Here is a 19,323-nt window from a genome sequence, read left to right as displayed (position 1 = left end):
CAGCAAAGCCTGGGGGCTGCCAGGAGCTGAGCTCATCCTGGGATCAGATGGGGTCAGCCCAGCCCGGAGTCACTGTCCCACTGCCTCTTCCCTGGCCAGCACTGACCCAAACCCTGCAGCACCACTCCAGGATCCCCCTGTGCCCCATTCTCCCTTCAGAGCCTCCCAAAACAGGGCTGGGAACCCCCCTGGTGCCAAGGGGGCAGAGGCACAGCCCAGTCCCAGGAGTGGGCTCGGAGTCACAGTGCCCTGAGGGAAGGGCTGGTACCTGCTGGCCCTGCTTTCCCCTTTCTTGTGAGTCAACACCAGTGGAAGGGGCAGAGGGGCAGCCGCCCTGGCACTGCCACTCCCTCAGGGACAAGAGTTCATGACAGCTCTTGGATTCACTGCTGGAGCAGCTGGCAGGGTGTGGGGACAGTCCCAGGGGAGCCTGTCCCAGCACGAGGATGGTGTGGTGCTGGCCAGGCCACAGTTACTCACCCACTGCCCGTGCTCACTGCAGACTGAACTCACAGGGAGGAATTCCAATGAGAACTCACACTCATGGGAAGGAATTCCAACTAGAACTCGTGCTCACGTGGCAGAATTCCCAACAAGATCCCACTTGTGGCTGACAGCACAGCAGGGAAGCATCCCTGCCCCACCCAGCACAGTGCCTGCTCCCAGTGAGAGCACCACAGGCAGCCCACCACCCACTCTCAGGTCTGGGACAGGGTGAGGGAGATTTCCCCTCCTGCCCAGCACAGGGCTTGGCCACTGGCTCCCCATCACCCCCAGGATCGAGGGGTTTTGGGGAGTCCCAGAAGCTCAAATGAGATGAGGCAAAAGCAGGTTGTACAAAAGGATTGATTTATAGAATACAAAAAATTAGGGGGTGTCTCAGTCTCAAAAGTGCCATGAGGCAGAGCAAGGAGATGGCTCCGTGTGCTGAGGGAGCAGCCCTGCAGCAGCTGCAGTGACAGGGGCCATGCCAGCCACCCAGACCAGCAGGGACATCCCTGGGCTCCTCAGGGATCCCCCCTGGCTGGAGCAGCCCTGGTCACAGAGCAGCGATGGCCTTGGCGGCGACACGGCGACCCAGGGGCAGGCTGAGGTCAGTGATGGCCAGGACAATTTTGGGACTGGACATGGTGGACACCTTCACCAGCTCAGAAACCTGTCCAGGGACAGAGGAGAAGCACAGGTGTGTGTCACCAGGAGCCTGGGATGTGGCCATCCTGTGGGACCCCGGGGCACTCCCCAGGCAGGGACAGGGGTGTGACAGCTGCTGGACCCACCATGGTGAAGGGCATGAACTGGAGGATGCTCCCACGGCTGCCCTGCTCCAGGCACTCCACACACTCCTCCATGAACCACTGGACAAACTGTGTGTGGGTGCCAGCTGTCTTGGCCCCCAGGATGGAAGAGATGAGCAGGAAGAGGTTTGCTGTGGGGACAGGGAGAGAACAACAGTCAGGTCACTTCTGGGAGGCTGCAGGCGGCCTGAGCTTCCCACTGGTGTCCCAGTGGTTGGATGTGACCCCACACCCATCCCCACCTTACCCAGCACCCGGTTCAGAGGGTCCCTCATGCTGACGGTGTGGAGCTGGGAGGCAGAGAGTGAGCTGCTCATGGAGCGATCTGTGGGCAGGAGCAGAGTCAGGAACAGCCTCACAGCCGCCCTGGCTGAGCCAATGTGCCCACGCTGGCCAGCTTTGGCCACTCGAGGTCACACAGCTCTGGGAGCTTTGTGGAGCAGAAGAGGTTTAGGTCCCCTGTATCCAACAGTCTGTGTCAGTGGGGCACAGCACAGAGGGTCTCTGCCCCATCCCTGTCCCCTCTGGCAGCCCACACGGAGCCCAGGCAGGTTTCCCACGCTGCTTTTGGGGTGTGACACGTGGTGTCACCACCAGGAGCAGAGAACAGCAGCGACACACACGTTACACATCCTGTGTGCGAGCCAGATGTTCAACAGCTGCTGCACAGCAGCCTTCCCATCTCACTGTCAGGGTGCAATCCAGCTATCAGAGCTGAAGCACGTCCAAATCTAGCAGCAAATCCTGGGACAGACCAGGAGGATTGAGCTGACCCCAGCTGTGAAGCACTGCTGGGCACTCCTGTGGGAAGAACTGGGTCAGGTCTGCTCCAATGGGATGGGAAGCCCTTTGGGAAGGCTTTTGTGCACACCCCACAGCCCCTGCCCAAATCTGCAGGATCCACCTTGTGCTGCTCTGAGGATGCTCACCAGAAAAAGAAAGCCCTCCCACACTTTTCTCATGGAATCACATGAGTTATATGGTGGCTGCAGGAAGCAGCATTTCCACATCACTGCAGCAAATAGCCCAAAAAAGTCCTGAATGTCACTGGGAAGAGGTGGGACTGCCTCAGGAGGTAAAAGAAGATAAGTGAAATAAAGGGAAAAGCCCACATTTCAACAGTAATGAAACCAACTGAAACTGAAGGTCAATGGATGTGTCGAAAACTAATATATAGAGTAATTTGGGATAAAGAGAGAAACAATGACCTGAGAATGTCCTGACTCACTGCCCAGGAGTGTGGACAATGTATGTGGGAACTGTGACAGCACCCAGTGGGCAGGACATGGACCCCCCCAGCAAATCCCCCGGCGGAGCTGTCGCAACCCGTGACACTGCAGGGACACGGATGTGACCAGGGCCCTCATCCGCTCTGCCTCAGCCTTGTTAACAGCACTGGAATGTCAGGATTTGGCCCCAGACACCGGAAAGTCACTCCAGCTCTGGTCCCATGAGGGATGGCTGCAGGGACACAAAGACCCCCATAGACCCTAGGGTGTGGGGCACTGGCAAGAAAGGAAAGGGTAATGTCACCCTTTTAAGTTGTTCTGATCAGAAAAATAAGGCAATTGACTTCTCCCAAATGCAAAAGCTCTGAGATAACTCAAAAAACACTTGAGAGCTCTAAACTCTCACCCGGCCAGTTTGGGAAGGGAAGAGGTTTTCTGCAAATACACATTTCACACCCAAAAGGGACAGGGAGACAAGGGAGCCATCCCCCCTCTCCTCCTGCACTTACTGGGGCTGGAGAGGATGTTGGAATCCTCCTCGTTGGAGCTCAGCAGCCGCATGAGCTTGGAGGGCTGTGTGTCATCCAGTGGGAACAGGCTGATGTAATCCTGGGGGGAGAGGGGGGTCAGCCCCACCAGCCCCTCACCCAGCACAGGGCTGCTCACCCCCCCTGGGCTCTGCACAGCCCCACAGCCCAGGATCTGATCTCTGGTCACCCAGAGCACCCCAGCCTAGGCTGGGCACATGCTGACCAGCTTGTTACAGCCCTTTGACCAGAAAAGAGAAGGGAAAATCCTGAATTTTAAAGTGGGAAAGCCTCAGAGAACCCAGAAAAGCTGGGCAGGGAGTCTGGCTTTACCCACCCACTGCTACCACCCTCACCTCCCCCAGCCATTGCTGCTGTTGGGCACAGAGAGCCCCCAGGCAGCCCCTGCTCCAGCCAGACATACCTCGATGTCCTCCCGGTGCCTCTTCTTCTGCCGGGCTGAGGCCTGGACCTTGCTGTGGGAGGAGTAGGAGCTCAGGGCACACCAAACAGAGAGCCTGGGGACAGAGCAGGACACAGCCAGGTGCTGCCAGCCCACCTGACAATGGGGTGTGGGACACAGCAGCTTCCTCCTCCTCAGGGGACAGCAGGGAATGTGGATCAGGGTGGGAACTGCTGGCACTGCCAAAGCCAGAGTGGGATTTGGGTAGCTGGGATCCTCATCCCAGCACAGACCATCCCCCCATCTCCCCAAACACTCCTCGAGGAGGAAATCTCCATTGCTCTGGAGCCTTACTTGGCCAGGGCCTTCCCAGGGGGGTCCATGAGGGTGTGCCACTTGGAGGAGTCTGTCAGCAGGTTGGGCAGGATGTGGCCCAGCAGTGTCAGTGTCAGCTGGTGCATGTCCAGGCAGAAGATGGCATAGAGCAGCTCCACAGCCCTCAGCGTGTGCTCCTTCCGTGTCTCCTTCAGCAGCTCCTGCAGGGTGGAGGGGAGAGGTGGCCCTGCCCCACTCCCCTCCAGTGCCAGAACTGTCCCAGCACCCAGCCCAGGCACACCCAGGACACTAGGAACACAAACTAAACCCACCATTCCTGGCCTCAGCACCCTGCCCAGCACTAGGGGTCCCTCCTGCCCCCTCCTACCTTGACCAGGTTGTTGCAGAACCAGTACACACCCCCCATGTGCAGCAGGGTGTCGAAGATGTGGATGGAGCGGCTGTCGACCCAGCCCTTCTCCAGCACCTTGGTGAACACGCTGGTCAGCACCTCCTTGATGGGCTTCTTGGGGGGCAGAAGATTCCAGTAGGGAATGGTGTCCATGCCAGTGGAGGGGAATTTGATCTGTGTGGCCGTTTGCTGCAGGACGTCCGCGCACATGTGCTCCAGGATGGAGCTCATGATCACCACACTGCGGGGGAGAGATGGCATCAGGTGGGCACAGGGAAGGGACAGCAGGACACAGAGACAGAGAATGGCATGGCGCTGGGAAGGGACAGCAGGGCACAGAGAGAGAATGGCACTGCATTGGGAAGGGACAGCAGGGCACAGAGAGAGAATGGCATGGCACTGGGAAGGGACAGCAGGGCACAGAGAGAGAATGGCACTGCATTGGGAAGGGACAGCAGGGCAGAGATGGCACTGCACTGAGAACGGATAGCAGGGCACAGAGGCAGAGAATGGCACTGCATTGGGAAGGGACAGCGGGGCAGAGAATGGCACTGGACTGGGAAGGGACAGCAGGGCACAGAGACAGAGAATGGCATGGCACTGGGAAGGGACAGTGGGGCAGGAGATAGCACAGCACCAGGAAGGAACAGCAAGGCACAGAGTATGGCACAGCACCAGGAAGAGACAGTGGAGCACAGAATGGCATGGCACTGGGAAGGGACAGCAGGGCAGAGAATGGCATGGCACCAGGTAGCAGAAACACGCAAGATGGCATGGCACTGGGAAGAGGAAGAAGGGCAGGAGAAACAGCACTGGAAAGTGGAATTGGGGCAGGAGGCCATGGCACTGGGAAGCAGAAGCAGGGCAGGAGATGGCACAGAATGAGGAAGTGGAAAAGGAGAAGCAGGGCAGGAGATGTGGCACTGGGAGCCAGCTGCAGGCAGCAGCAGGCCCGTGTGCCCAGCTCACCGCTCGTTGTAGAACTGCAGCGTGTTCTCTCCGTACAGGGGGGTGGCGAGCTGCCGGATCATCTGCAGGGACTTCTCCCGCTCATCCAGGCCCAGCATGCGGACGTGGGCCACCAGCCAGGCCACGGCACACACTGCCATGCTGCACACCTTCCCCTTGATGTTCTCCGTGATTTTCTAGCAGAGGAGACAGAGGGAAGGATGAGCACAGCCAGGTGGATGTGCAGCCATCACCTCCTAGGGCTGTAGGTCCCGACTGCAGGGGCCCAGCCCTTCTCTCCTCCATGGGTGACACTGTCCCTGCCACCCCCAGGGCAGTTTGGAGCAGGAACAAAGGGCTGGAGCCACATCAGTTTCCCACTTCCAAGTCTCAGCAAGCTCCAAGGCAGCTGCCAGAGCGATCAGGGCAGGAGACCAGGGTACCCCAGAGCTTCTGGACCCTTGGCCCCTCCTCAGGACACAGCACAGCTCCACTCTGCCCCCCACCAGCCCCACCTGGATCGACTCAAAGGTGAGGACTCCATTCTCCCAGGCATTGAGGATCTCCAGTATGGCAGCTGAGATGCTCAGACACACCTCATGCCACTTCATCTGCCTGTTGGGGAGAGATGGGGATTCAGACACACCTCTGGGGCCAGGGGAGCTGGGCTGGGGGCTCCCCCCAGACCTGGCAGGGTGGTGGGCACATGGGTGGGCTCTTACACCAGCTTCATCTCGGAGGAGTTATTGAGAAGGGCAACCAGGGACTCCACCTTGGTGGAATCTGGGCGGAAGCAGGGGTGGTCAGGGTTGAGGATCTTCCCCTCCTCGGGCATGCAAGTCAGCATCCAGGTCTCAAAGAAGGGCACCTCGCCTGGAGGGTTGGAATCTGACAGGATCACCTGGAAAGGAACCAACACGGGGTCTGCATCCCACAGAGACCCTGCTGGGGACCCCCACCCTGGGTCTGTCCCCACCCTGGGGTCTGTCCCCACCCGGGGGTCTGTCCCCACCCGGGGGTGCTCATGGCCGTGGGAACAGCGCCGCCCGGTGGCCTGGAGGGACAGGCAGGCACTGGTCAGGTCCCTGCAGGGCACTGCTCAGGCCCTCCCAGGCACTGGTTTCCCCTCTGTGGGTTGTGGTTTCCCCCAATACCAGGGTGCTCCCCAGCAGAACACAGCCCAGCTCAGAGGAGAGATGCCAGGCCAGCTGTGAGTGTCACAGTGTCCAGCTCAAACAAGTCCCTTGTCCCCCCACCCCGCCAAGCCCTGCAGAGGGTCCCTGGGGCTGGGGTCACACAGCCCAGCTGGGAGGGTGCTGTGGGGGCCATGAGCTGGGAACCCCACACGTCACTTCCTCCCCTCAGCCCGTGTCACCCAGGGGACACTATTTTTGTCCAAAAAAGTTTCGCACATCTGTTCAGCAGCAGCTGGGCAGGAAAGCTGCTGGGCTGGGAGGGGAGGGATGAGATCTCATTGGACAACCCTGGGCACATCCATCCCTTCCTGGTCCCCCCTCCCTGCTCCCAGGGCCAGCTGGGCAGGACCCTTCTCTCCCCTCTCTGCATTCCCAGTGTTTCGGTATCGTTTCGCCTCTCAGCACACACAGATGTCGAAACCTGGAAAATTTTCATGCAACCCAAGTGCAGTTTCCTGAGCAGGGCTGGGAGTTCCTCCTTGGACGGGGAGGGCTGGCACTGCCTGGCCATGCAACCCCCCAGCCAACCAGTGCCAAACTGGAGGGGGAAACTGGGAGCAGTCTGGTGAGCTCCAATGGGAAGCAGCATTCCCACTGATCCCACCACCCACCAAGAGAGCACAGCCCAAGTCCGCAGGGAGGTGACAGCCAGTCCTGCTCCATCACCTGGCACCCAGAGAGCCCCAGGGACAGATTTCCAGGTGACAGGCACTGGATGCTGCGCCCTGGGCTATGAAGTGGCTGCAAGGACAGGAGGGACAGTGGGGACAGCAGCAGGCTGGCCACTAGAGGAGGCTGATAGGCTGCAGCAGCGCAGAGGCTGAGCTGGCAGGTTTGAGAGCCCCTCTTAGGATCCAGCCTCATCCTTCCCCTCCCTCACAGGATCCAGTCCCACCCTCTCATCCTCCCGGAGGACCTTACCTCTGAGCCATAGGTCTGGGCCACATGGCACAGCATGAGGAAGGAGATGTCAAAGAGCAGAGCCCGGACTGGGCCACTCTTGGCTGAAGGAGGAGAAATAAAGACCTTGGGGCCCTCTGGCCTCAGCAGGAGGAGGGAAGCAGAACCCCACAAACACAGGGGCTGGGGGCCCTGCTTCCCTCACACAGAGTTTCTAACCTCCCCAGTGTGAACAAAGGGATGTTCCAAGTGCCTCCCCCCACATCATCTGCCTCTGCCTGAGCCCCCAGAGCAGCTCTGGCCTCCCTCTGGGCAGCCCCAGCCCAAGCAGGGCCCCCCCTCACCATGGAAGGTCAGAGCACTCTGCAAGTTTCATCACACGGAGTCAGAGTCCTTATCTGGGCTGTGCTGACACATCACCCCTTCCAGGGAGGGAGCCAAGGGGCCCCCAGGCTCAGCAGGGGAGAGGGAGCTCAAGGGAACACCCCAGATTTGGGATGGACATGCACATGAAGGCAGCGTGTCCCCAGGAGCCCAGATCCCTGCTGGCACAGGGCCCCCTCCCTGCCAGCACCCCCAGTCAGGCCTGGCACAGCTCAGCTTGCTCTGGTGCCACAGCCAGTCCCAGTTTAATCCTGGCAGGCCCCAGAGCATCCCAGCAGGGGCAGCAGGGGGGGCACAGCTCCTGTCACCCCATGCACGGACGAACACACACTCACAGATTTCCCCCGTGATTTGCTTGGTGAATTCATTCAGCCTGGAGAGGCAGAGAGTGGCAGCAAAGCATGATCAGTCCAACCAGATAATTCCCAGCCCTGACACAAGCAGGGGGCTGCCTGGCCTGCAGACCCCCCCCCAAACTCCAGCCCAGCACAGAGGGGCAGGAGATGCAAGGCCCAGCTCTGCAGACACCCTCCAGCACCACTGGGACAAGTCACCTCCTCCCTGTCTCTGCTCCCTGTGGCCACACAGGTCCAGCCAAGCTGCTCACCCCACACCAGTGGGCTCTCCCCAGAGCCAGCTCTGTGGGTGTTTCAGAGCACAAACCCCCACACAGACCCCCCATGCACCCCAAGGCTGGTCAAGCCACCTTGGGGGAGCCCATCACACAGCCCCACGTGTGTGCTGGTGCATGTGTGTCTGCAGAAGGCAGAGACACACTGCCCTGGATCCAGGGCTTGGCCACAGCCTTCAGTTTTCTGAACACCCCCAGACCAACCTGGTTCCAATTCCCTGTCCTGTTCATGCAGAGGCAAAGACGGGGTGCAGCATCCCTGAAATCCCAGCCCTCCCCCGTGCTCCACAGGGCCAGAGGCACATCCAGCCCTGTCTAGAGTGCAGTTTAGGGGGCTGCCTGTCCCCCCCAGCCCCCTGGTCACAGTCACAGTGCCACCCAGCTGGACACTCACTTGACAAACTTCCGAGCGAAGGATTTCAGCTTCCCAGTGGCTGCTGCTGCTGCCAGCAGCAAGTCCAGGCTCTTCCCAGACAGCATGTGACCCAGGACCCCCAGAAGGCCCTCAGGGGACTTGGAGTGATCTGCATCCATGGTCTATAAGCAAAAAAGTAAGAGGAAATGGAAATAATGGGGAATGTGTGATACAGACTAGCAGCAAACTCTGGGTTTTGGGGTACAGAGTTATCAGCTGCAAGAGCTGTCCCCGAGACCTCAAGGAGCAGGGACCTGCTGGATTTGGGAGAGGTGGGATGGGGACCTCTGAGCCCTTGCCACCAGCAGGAAAACATCCCCTGTCACTCAGTAGCAGCAAAACAACCAGAGTGACACAGGGACACGGGGAGTCCCCAGGGAACAGGGGAGATGCACACAGAGAGCAGCTGAGCAGGACGGGCAGAGCTGGCTGGGCTCAGGCTGCTGGCACTGATGACATGCCACCTGACAGCTCCTCCAGCTTCCTGGGAAGGAGGAGGGGAGCTCCTCATCTCCACAATGGAGCAGCAAGGCTCGAGTGATTCCTCCACTACTCCACCCCAGGGCAGGGAGAAATCAGGTGCCTCCCAACCACCCTGGCTGCCTGGTTAGACTGATGCTGCTGGCAAAGGCCTCCAGGCCTGAGTCCAGCCAGCCCAGCATGGCTGCAGAAGGACACTGACCTTCAGGATGTTGGTGACAGTGGGCTCAGCCCTCAGGATGAGCCCAGGGTTTGGCTGGATGTTGGCGTTCTCAGCTGATTTCAGGGATGGAGAGTTTTCCTTGTCTGCAGCCCTGGGGGACCCCAAAGAAGGGTCAGTGTGTAGGAATCCATCATCCTGCCTCCCTCCCTCCACCCAGTGGCACCCTCAAGGGACAGCCACTGCCTCAGGCCACCACCAGCTGCCTCTCTGAGGGGACAGACTCTGCCTGTACCCAACCTGTCCCAAAAGCAGCATCCCATCCCCCCAGGCCACCATGTGTGTCCCAGTCACAGTCCCCCAGTGTCAGCAGAGCTGCTCCCTCATGCTCCCCCAAAACCAGGTGCTCCAGCCCCACTTGTGAGGGTTCCCAGACTTTGGGGTGGCTGTACCGTTTGTCGATGAGGTTGTTCATGTTGGCCTCGGAGAGCAGCCCCTGCTTGCTGCACTCCTGCAGGAGGAGGCTCATGCAGTTACAGCTGGAAGAGAGAGGAGAGCTGTAGCCCCAAGGCAGCATTCCTGTCACCCCAGACAGTGCCACAGGGCAGGGGGACTCGTGAGCTGCCCTCCTGGCCCTGTCCCACCCCTCCAAGGGTGCTGCAGGGTCCAGAGCAGCTCTGGGTGTCACACACGTGACTCACTGCCTCACTCATGTGGCAGCAGCAGCTCCTCAGGAAGAAGAAATGGGATCAGAAACTAACCCAGCCCTGCCAGGAGCTGCCCCAGCACCCCACACTGAGGACAGGGTGGTTGTGGCATGTGGCTGTGTGGCAGCTGTGGCCATGGTGAGCACTCACTTGCAGCGCTGGTCGGCTTTGTCCAGCAGAGGGGTCAGCTTCAGCAGGAACTCGAAGGCACAGTTCACATCCTCAGTGAAATCCTGACAAACACAAAGCCAGGCACTCAGCTCACCACGCTACTGGCACAGGCCCACCTCCCCTGTCCCCACCTGCTCCATCAGGGAAGGTTTTTGGGACAGGGAACATTTTCCCATGCAGGCCAGGCACAGCACCATCAGCCTCACCTTGTCCCCTTGGGGGTATTTCTTGAGTTTAACCAGCACTTGGGGCATCTGAAAGACACAGGGCACAGAGTGACATAAGGGCAGACACCATTCCACAGCTGGGACCTCCCAGCAGCACCAGCCCACACCAGCACAGCTGCACACAGCTGCTCTCCCAGCCCCAGGAAAGCAGCACTTCTGGAGCAGTGTGTGCACCCAGGGGACTTTGTGCCCCTGTTCCCCTCTGCAGTGTCCTTCCACCATCACCTGGAGCCACATTTCCCCCATAACATGTCAGGAAAACTCACTCTGCCACACAAAATGAGGCTGGGCTGAAAGGAGTCCCCTGACAGCAAAGTTGATGCTCAGAGGGTGACAGAAGGGCTGGAGTGGGCTCAGGTGGGATGGACCCCAAGGGGCACATTGTGAGGAGTGGGGGGCATACCGTGAGGTATGGGACACCCTAAGGGGCACATTTTGGGGTGTGGGGGTAACCCAAGGGGAATTCTGAGTGGGTGAGGAGCACACTGTGGGGTGTGGGCACCCCAAAGGGCATACTGCAAGAAAGAAGGATTGATTGCTCTGGCAGAGCTCAGGGCTCAGCAGGAGCCAAACCTGCAGGGAAAGGGCAGAAGGGCAGGGACTCGGTGCTGGGGCTGGGCCCTACCTTCAGGAAGGTGAAGGCTGTCCACTTGAGCTCCTCTGTGCCCTCAGGACACTCGATGAGACCCACAAAACAGGCCTTCCAGATCTCCAGCACGAAGAGAGGGGAGGGGATGCGCTGTGGGGCACACACACAAACCCTCCCAGTGCTGGGCTGGCAGCAAAGCACATCCCACAACACAGCCAAACCCCTGGAGAGGTGTTGATGGGCTCCTGCTGCTGCTCTCCTGGAGCAGGACCAGCACAGGGAAGGCACATGGCCTGGCCCCACAGCATCAGGCTGCCTGAGCAGAGCAGAACACACTGTCACTTCTGTACCTGCATCCTCTTCACCATCATCAGCTGCTCCACTAGTGGCTGGGTCTCCCCTGTGAGGTTCATGGTGCCCTCCAGCAGCACCACGGCGTGCACGGTGGGGAAGCCTGTCTTGTTCAGCTGCTCCGAGTGGACTGAGAGCATGGTGGGGATGCTGGGTGGAAGAGGACAGCCCAGGGTCACTGGAGCCCGGCAGGGACAGATTCCTGCTCCTCCTGTCCCACTCCCATTCCCTGGCCAAACCCCTGACCTTTGCTGCCCTGGGAAAGGACACTGGAACACCTGTGCCTAGGAGCTCCAAGGCTCAGCCAAGCCCTCAGGCCCTGGGAGCCATTCCAGAGGGATCCAGAGCAAAGACAGCAGCCCTGGTGTGGCCAGAGCAGCTGAGGGATAGTAAAAGGTCTCAGGGTCACCAGAAGAGAAACCCCTGGGCAAGACTCTTCTGCAACAAGTCACTACTAACTCTGGGCAGCCCCTGCTGGAGCAGGGACCTGAGCTGGGAAGGGACAGGGAAGCGGGGAGCAGGAGCCTCTCAGTCCTCAGAGCAGGGAGTTTGGGGGACTCAGAGTGAGGCTCAGACCCATTTTGCCCCCTGAGCCCATGGGGCAGCAGCACACAGCCACCTTTTGATGAGGGACACGCAGTCATCAGCCTGGCTCCGCAGCGGGGAGCTGCCAAGGTTGTTCAGGTTCTCTCCCAGCTTGACGAGGGACTGCTCCACAGTGCTCCAGGAGGCTGGGGAGGGAAAGCAGGGATTCACTGAGGGGACAGTGGCACATGGGGAAACCAGGCAGGCCACCTCCAAGGCCTACAGCAGCCCAGACAGGTGAAGAGGCTGCGAGTCCCCACTGGTGATGCCCAGCCCAGGGGTCTGTGTAGTCCCAGCAGGTCCCACCCCAAGGCCAGCCTGGCACAGCCTCCTGGCCAGACACAGAAGGCGGCATGGGGCTGTGCCAGGCTGTCGGAGCACAGCGCTCGCCACGCACCCAGGAACAGCTCCCGCAGCCTTCACATTAATTCTGCTCCTCTTCCAAAGGCAGCACGCAGGGGAGGGGGCAGAGAGTGGCACAGAGCCAGGGAGGAGACGGTTACAGCAACAGGGCTGGAAGATGGATAGGCTTGGAGCCGCAGGGACAATGCGGCAGGAGCCGGGCAGGGGGAAGGGAGAGGTGGCAATGACATCTCTCCAGGGCCAGCACGCGGGGCAGGGACATACATGTCTCCTCCAGCTTGGCAATGTGGATCAGGGCACGGTTCTTGGTGCTGCTGAGCACCTTCTCCAACCTCTCCAGGCACATCTTCAGCTGGTTCTCCGCCGCCGCCTGCTCCAGCGGCTCCTTCACCTTCTCGGCGTAGAAGGTGGCGCAGCGCAGCAGCCAGGTGAGGGCACTCAGCAGCGCCCGGCACAGGCTGATGCACTCCTCGGCCTTGCCGTGGCAGCTGGCACAGGAGACAAGTGGGAATATGCTCACTGTATGTGTGGAAACTGAGGCACGGACACTGGGTAGGCTGGGGAACCCAAAAGCAGGTCCTGCGCTCACAGCCCACTCCTCTGCTGCAGATCCCAAGCTGCTCATCCCACCAGCATTCCCGCTGTGCCAGGGGGAAGGAGACACCCCCACCCCCTCCCCATGCAGCCTCCTTACTGGCCTCTCCACTACAGGGAAACTTTCCAAGCTTTTAATCAAATTATCTTGCTAAGGGAGGCTCAGCATTGATCAGTGCACTGTGAGAGGTGAACGCTTTCCCCTCCTGATGCACAAATCATCGGGGCCAAAAGTTTTGATCAAATTAAGCAGAGGATCAGAGCAGGCAGGAGTGGATTAAGGGTCGGCTCTGCAGTTGGCCAGCGACAGCTCCTTGTCAACATCTGCCACTGATGCATATTCATTGCTGCTGCTTCATTTCATCTCATTGAAGAGCCTTCCTCATCCTCCTTCTCCTCCCACTGTCCCTGCCACACACTCCTGCCTCCCAGAAGAGGCTGTCAGGGGTTAACAGGAAGATTTCTGAGCTTTCTAAAAAAGTTTTTGTGGCCTGAATTGTCTGGACTCCCCTGGGTCCTGCAACACCAGCGGAAGAGCATAAAGGAAAAAAACAAGGCAGTGCCTGGGGCAGCACAGGCAGGACCAGACTGGGACACACAGCTGGGGCCTGGGAAGGTGCAGAGGGAAAGGAAATAGAGACCCTCGGACCATGGGTCTCACACCCACCCCATCCAGCTGAACTGGGAAGGAAAACCATGGTGAGGTTTATCCCAGAATAGGGGGTGGGGGTTCTGGCAGCTTCCCACAAAGCTGGTGGGGTTTGGATTCTCTCTGCTGTCCCTGTGCTGGCACTCATGAGGCAGCAACTTGGTAATGGACACAGAGAGGGAACCTCCCTTCCTCTGCCAGGGTGAGTATTCTGGGATCAGACAGGACCCCCAGGCTCCGCTGGCTCCTGGTTCTGCCCATGGCACAGCCAGGGCAGAGATGGCAGTGCTGGAACTCCACACAGTACCTGAGGCGGTCACAGAACATGTCCATGATCTCCAAGAGCGACTGGACACACAAGTCCCGGGAGAAATCATCGAACTAGAGCAGGGGAACACAGAGAGGCTTCAGATGGGGACTGCTCCGGCAGCTCTACACAAGCTCAAGCCCTTCCTCCAGGGCCGGGCCAGGCTCTGCGGCCACAGGACACTCCCCCTGGCAGCTGCCCAGAAGCCACTTGAATGAGAAGTAGGTCAGGGCTGTCTGTCGGCCAGGTCGTGCCCTCCCGGGGTGGCGAGAGGCGGTGGGACCGCGGCAGCAGGGCCGGGGCTGGGTTTTCTCCGCAGCCTCAGGCCGGGGCTGCGGCGGCGGTGGTGGCCGGACGCCAGCCCCCTGCCCACCCCCGGCTCGGTGGGGCTGGCAGCGCCAACAGCCCGGCCGGCCGCGGGGCTGGGGGCGGGGGGCAGCAGAAGCGCGGCCCCCCCGCCTCCTCCCGGAGCAGATGGGGAGCCCCGCCGGGCCGGAGCTTGCCCGCAGCTCCGCGCTGGGCCCACGCTGCGCTGAAGGAGGAAGGCTCGGCTGTCAAGGTCAGCGCTGTGCCCGCCCCTCCGAACAGGCGGAGGCACCGGCTAAGAGCAACGAGCCCGAGCGCTTCGGAGCAGAGCTGGGCTGGGCTCTGCTCTACCCTCCCCCGCGGATCGGCGCTGGGACCACTGGAGGGGTCCCCACCTCACCAGGGCTTCACAGCACAACTCTGAGCTCTGCAGTCCCCCAAAATTTTCAACGCTGACTGCCAGCGAAGTTCTCCTCCCAACCCCATAACAACAATGAGGTGGGGGAAATCATTCTCTCTGAAATCATCCCTCCTTTGGTCACCCTGAGTAGGAGGAGAATGGGGGGTCAGTCATAGCCTGTGAGGGGCTTCCCAACACCAAGCAGAGGCAGCCATGGAGGGTGCTCAGTGTCCCCACAGAAGCAGCACAGGGACACAGAGCACCCGAGCGTGGTGTGTGGCTGCAGCCACATGGCCAAGCCCTGTCAGATCCTCCAGGGCCAGCTCCGATCCCCACAGCGCTGCCAGCACCGCCGGCCGCAGCGGGATGTGGTTTCCGGCGCTTGGGATGGGGTTACACACAGGCCAGGAGCCTGCCAGACCCCGCAGGGCAGAGGGACAAGGCACTCACACCCCCAAAAACCCGCTGGGACCCAGAGCAGCCCATCCCCAGGGGGACACAGAAAGGCTCGGGCACTAATCTGCGCCGGCTGCCCGCTGCTGACTCAGCCCAGGACGTCGCTTTCCACTTGACCTATATTTGGTGGGAGTTGCGGGGAGGGAAAGGGATTTGTGGGGTTTTGGGTGAAGAGTGAAACCTCTGAAAGCACCTGTCAGAGCCGTACCTTGCTGATGGCCATCAGCACCGTGGAATAAGACACCATCTACAAGAGAGAAAGCCAAAACAAGCGCGGTGTTCACGGGGGCTGTGCGCCGGCACCGCGCTCGTTGCCGAGGAACGGCAAGGTCAGGGCACGGCCCCGCTGCTGTCACCGCAGACGGGGCCGGGGCCGGGGCGCTGACCCGGCACAAATCCAAACAGACATTTTTAGGTGATCGCTGATGTGTTTCACACAAACTTTAGGCGATATTAAATGCCAGGATGTGAAAGCGTGGAGCTCACGGCGAGTGCAGAGCCTCTCGGGGGGCAGAATTCCCACCCTGGGCGATGGCAGAGGCTATTTATGGAAACATCCCTGCCCAGGACATGTGCTGAGCCCTCCACTGCCTGCCCCGGCCCCAGAGAGGCTCACATGGGGGTTTGGGGTGTCTGCCCAGCCCAGGAGAGGCTCACATGGGGGATTTGGGGTGCCTGCCCACCACCAACACCCCAGCTGCTTTGCCCAACCTCAATGAGGCTGCAAGGTGACCCCCAGCAGCACCAGCAGGTCCTTACCTGGGAGCTGATGGCGTATTTCAGGTAGGACAAGATGAGTGGGTTTGGGGATGGCCCAATCATGGCCTGCTCCAGGAGAGCCTCTGCAAGGAAAGAGGGTCCCAGGTCAGCACATGGTGACACACAGACACACTCTGTTCTCCCCTCATCCCACAGGGAAGCTGGCAAAGTCCAACTGTACCAACCACAGAGACTCCAAACCAGTTTTCTCCTAAATTCACTGAATCCCACAACTTTCTAATCCCTGACAGGCACAAGGCAGTGAATAGTTCAGGCAGAGCTTGCAGCCTCCTGCTAACATGGCTCTCCCCGGGCGCTCCAGCCCCGAAACTGCTGCTGCTGCTCTCCACATTCCCCTCCCTCCCACTTCTTGCCAGGAGGCTCCTGCAGCCTCCACTGAGTGTCTTTCACCCACGCACCTGGGGCTAAGCTTGGGGCCACCAGTCCCCTGCACTGGGCGCAGCCCTGCCCGTCTGGCCCTCGGTGGCCCGAGGGGCTCTGCCCGTCCCATCTGCTCAGCCAAGCCTTTAATTGCCCATTTGAACCATGGCAGAGTGCAGGAAGCACCTCCCCGAGCAGGCCCCGGGCTGCAGAGCAGGCTGCAAGTAGGTCAGAGCACCCAGATGTAAAAGGGGGAGCAGCAGCCGGGTGGGAAATTGTCACCCCAAAGCCAAGGAGGAGGAGCCACCGCCAGATCCCGAGTGCAGGAGACTCCCTGGGTGTCACTCCAAGGCTGAATCCTGGGCCAAGAGCGTCTGGGATGAGGACAGAAGGCTGGTGGCAGCCGTCCCCTCCCCAGCCCATCCCAGAGTGTCACCACGAGCCAGCCACATGCTGCTCCCCGCTGCAGACGTGTCAGCAGCGATCTGCCAGGCCCTGCCGTGATCCTGGCAGCTCGTGCCAGCTTTCCCTCCTTTGTACTTCCAAGCTGAAAGGCACGAGCTTGGGAAAGGACAGCTCTGGGGGATGTGGTGAGGAAGGGAGCTGCTGTTCCAGCCATCAGGACCTCGGGAATGGGCTCTCCCTGTGTGCACACAATGCTGAGAGTCAAGGCCAGCATCCTGCCTGTGTGGCTCCCAAAAGGAAAAGGGCAGAGAGGGCTCCTTCTCCTCCTGGCAGAGGAGCTGCCCCAAAGAAGCCACTGAGCCCTGGCTAAATGTGAGCCAGGAGAAACCCATTCCTGCAGAAATAATAGGGAATTATCCTCCCTGCGTCTGTTTTTGGGGATACACAAGATGAGCCCAAGCCAAGCACCCCGCAGGCCTCGCTGCCAGAGGAGCAGGAGCCGGTGCCACCAGGGTGGGGACAGACACCTGGGAGCCCCAGGGACCAGCTGGGCAGCAGCAGGACTGGCCCTCGAGCCAAGCACCCCCACCCCCAGCAAACCCATCCAGAGCAAACCCATCTCCCCACGGCCACAGCTCCATTTGGCCCCTCCAGCCACACCTCGGAGATGACAAAGCCAGCAGGGGACAGCTCAGCAGTGGGGACAGGGCGTGACAAAAAACAGACACTGACAGAAAATCCAACGGGAGGATGGAGAGAAGGGAAAAACAAGCACAGGGGAATGATCCCCACACTCAGAGGAGTGAGAGCTGCTGCCTGTGTGGGGCTGGTTCCTTTAAACCCCCTGGAGCAGCAGCTCTGTTTATTTATCCCGGGACTTGCTGCACAGGGAAAATCCCAGCACCAAGTTTCTATAATTAGCAAGAGAGCCTGGCAAATCTTTAAACCAGTCCTAGCCTTTGGCAGGATTTCTGTGAAATGCCCTTGAATTGGGCTGGGGAGCAGCCTTGGGAGCAGCACCTGGCTCCTGTGCAGTGCTAGAATCAGGAAATCAGGGAATCATTAAGGCTGGAAAGACCTCCAAGAGCATCTCAGCATAACCCAAATCCCCTGGAGCCACATCCACATGGTAACTCCACCACAGCCTGTTCCAACGCCTAACCACCCTTTCAGTAAAGAAATTTCTCCTAATTTCCAACTTAATTCTCTCCTGGCTCAACTCGAAGCTGCTTCTCTTGTCCCAAAAGCTATGCTGTGCTGATCCCTGAACCCTCCCGGGGGGAAAAAGGAGGGAATGACCCCAAAACGGAGCCAGGAGGGTGAGAAAGGGGTGGGGGGGACAGTTTGGAATGGGCTGACACGGTTGGGAACGGGAATTTTGGCGTGAAAAGCAGTGTGGGAATGGGGGTCCAAAATGCAACAGGGACCCCCAAAATACCCGTCTGCACCCCAAAGGGGGGGAACACTGGGGACAACACCCAAAGACACGCGTGGGGCCCCCCAAAACAGCCCAGTGTGCCCAGTAAGGAGGGGGAACCCCCCGACCTGCCAAGTTGAGGATGTCCCAGGTGGCTCCGCGGGGGAAGAACCGCTTCATGTTTATGGCCCATTGATAGTCGCTCCAGCGCTCCTTCCAGGCCTGCAGGATGGCCTGCTTCAGGTTCACCACCTTCATGGTCACCCTGCGGACGGACAGCTCAAGGCGAGGGCGACGGAGCCCTGACCCGGCCGGGCAGGGCAGAGCAGGCCGGCGACAGCGGGGAAGCGGCCCAGCGCTCTGGAGAGCAGCAGCTGGGTGTCTGCCCGCTCCCCGGGCCTGGGGGAGCTCGGAGCCGCCCCGGAGCCTCCCGGAGCCCCGGAGGTTCGGTGGCCGCGGGTCTCGCCGGGCCCCGCCGCCCCTCACCGCGGCCCGGCGCCGCCCTCAGCGCCTGGGCACCGCCATTGCGGCACCTGCCAAGAAGCCGCACGCTGATTGGGCGGCGGGGCACGGCGGGCGCGGGGGGTGATGGGAGTTGTAGTTCGGGAGGCTAGGCCGGGCGGGGGCGGGAGTGAGTGTGCAAAGGGTGGGTGGGAACGGGGGGCGAGTGTGCAAACAGCGGGGTGAGAGTGCAAACACCGTGTGGGTGAGCAGACAGGGGAGAGCGGGCTAACACGGGGTGTGTGTGTTGAAACGTGGGGCTGAGTGTGGAAATAGGACTTGGCTACGCAAACACCGGGGTGAGTGTGCAAATAGGGGGTGTGTGCAAACATGGGGTGAAAATGGGGGGTTGTAAACACGGGTGTGTGCAAACGGGGGGGTGTGCAAATAGCAGGGATGTGGAAAGGTGGAGGGGGGTACAAACACGGGGAGAGGGTGCAAATATGGAGCATGTGTGAAAATGAGGAGTCGTGCAAAACCGGGGGGAGTGTAAGAACAGGGGATGTGCAAACAGGGGGTGAGTGTAAAAACAAGGGATGTGCAAACATGGTGCAGAGGGGTGAGTGTGCAAAGGCTCTGGGGTGGCAGCTTGAGTCTCCCAGCACGTCTGTGTGGGCAGGTGTGCAAATGTGTGCACACTCACAGGCAGGTGTGTGCATGCGTGAGGATGCACAGGAGAGTGTGCGTGTGCGTGTGCGTGTTCTTGCACACGTGTGCAGACAGCAGCACCCCCGGGCAGGTGTGCACAGCCAGGTAGCCGTGCAGGGCTGGGCACACGCGGGTGTGCACGGCCGTGTGCTGCAGACACGTGTGTGCACACACGTGGCACAGCCATGGGCCTGGGCTGCCCCCCACCCCCT

At 60.2% G+C, this 19,323-nt stretch overlaps 1 protein-coding gene across 1 annotated transcript; it reads right to left on the bottom strand.

Annotated features, from left to right (window-relative positions):
* Positions 1-835: 835 nt before the first annotated feature.
* Positions 836-18,494, bottom strand: MED24 (mediator complex subunit 24). Its single transcript, XM_041462990.1, has 25 exons — positions 18,091-18,494; positions 15,760-15,842; positions 15,209-15,247; positions 13,839-13,912; positions 12,553-12,776; positions 11,960-12,071; positions 11,340-11,490; positions 11,026-11,139; positions 10,380-10,427; positions 10,153-10,235; positions 9,748-9,834; positions 9,338-9,449; positions 8,635-8,777; positions 7,945-7,982; positions 7,247-7,329; positions 5,852-6,030; positions 5,645-5,744; positions 5,151-5,326; positions 4,158-4,422; positions 3,809-3,990; positions 3,476-3,569; positions 3,034-3,133; positions 1,543-1,620; positions 1,278-1,426; positions 836-1,156 (listed from the first exon to the last, which is right to left on the bottom strand). Exons 1-25 carry the CDS (start codon positions 18,218-18,220, stop codon positions 1,040-1,042), a joined length of 2,961 nt encoding a protein of 986 aa, XP_041318924.1. The 5' UTR covers positions 18,221-18,494; the 3' UTR covers positions 836-1,039.
* Between the last annotated feature and the right edge of the window lie 829 nt (positions 18,495-19,323).

The sequence above is a fragment of the Pyrgilauda ruficollis genome, unplaced genomic scaffold, assembly GCF_017590135.1.
Source record: "Pyrgilauda ruficollis isolate IOZ18807 unplaced genomic scaffold, ASM1759013v1 scaffold161, whole genome shotgun sequence".
NCBI lineage: Eukaryota > Metazoa > Chordata > Aves > Passeriformes > Passeridae > Pyrgilauda > Pyrgilauda ruficollis.
The sequence above is the reverse complement of the archived record's forward strand: the minus strand, read 5'-3'. Positions and strand labels throughout refer to the sequence as shown.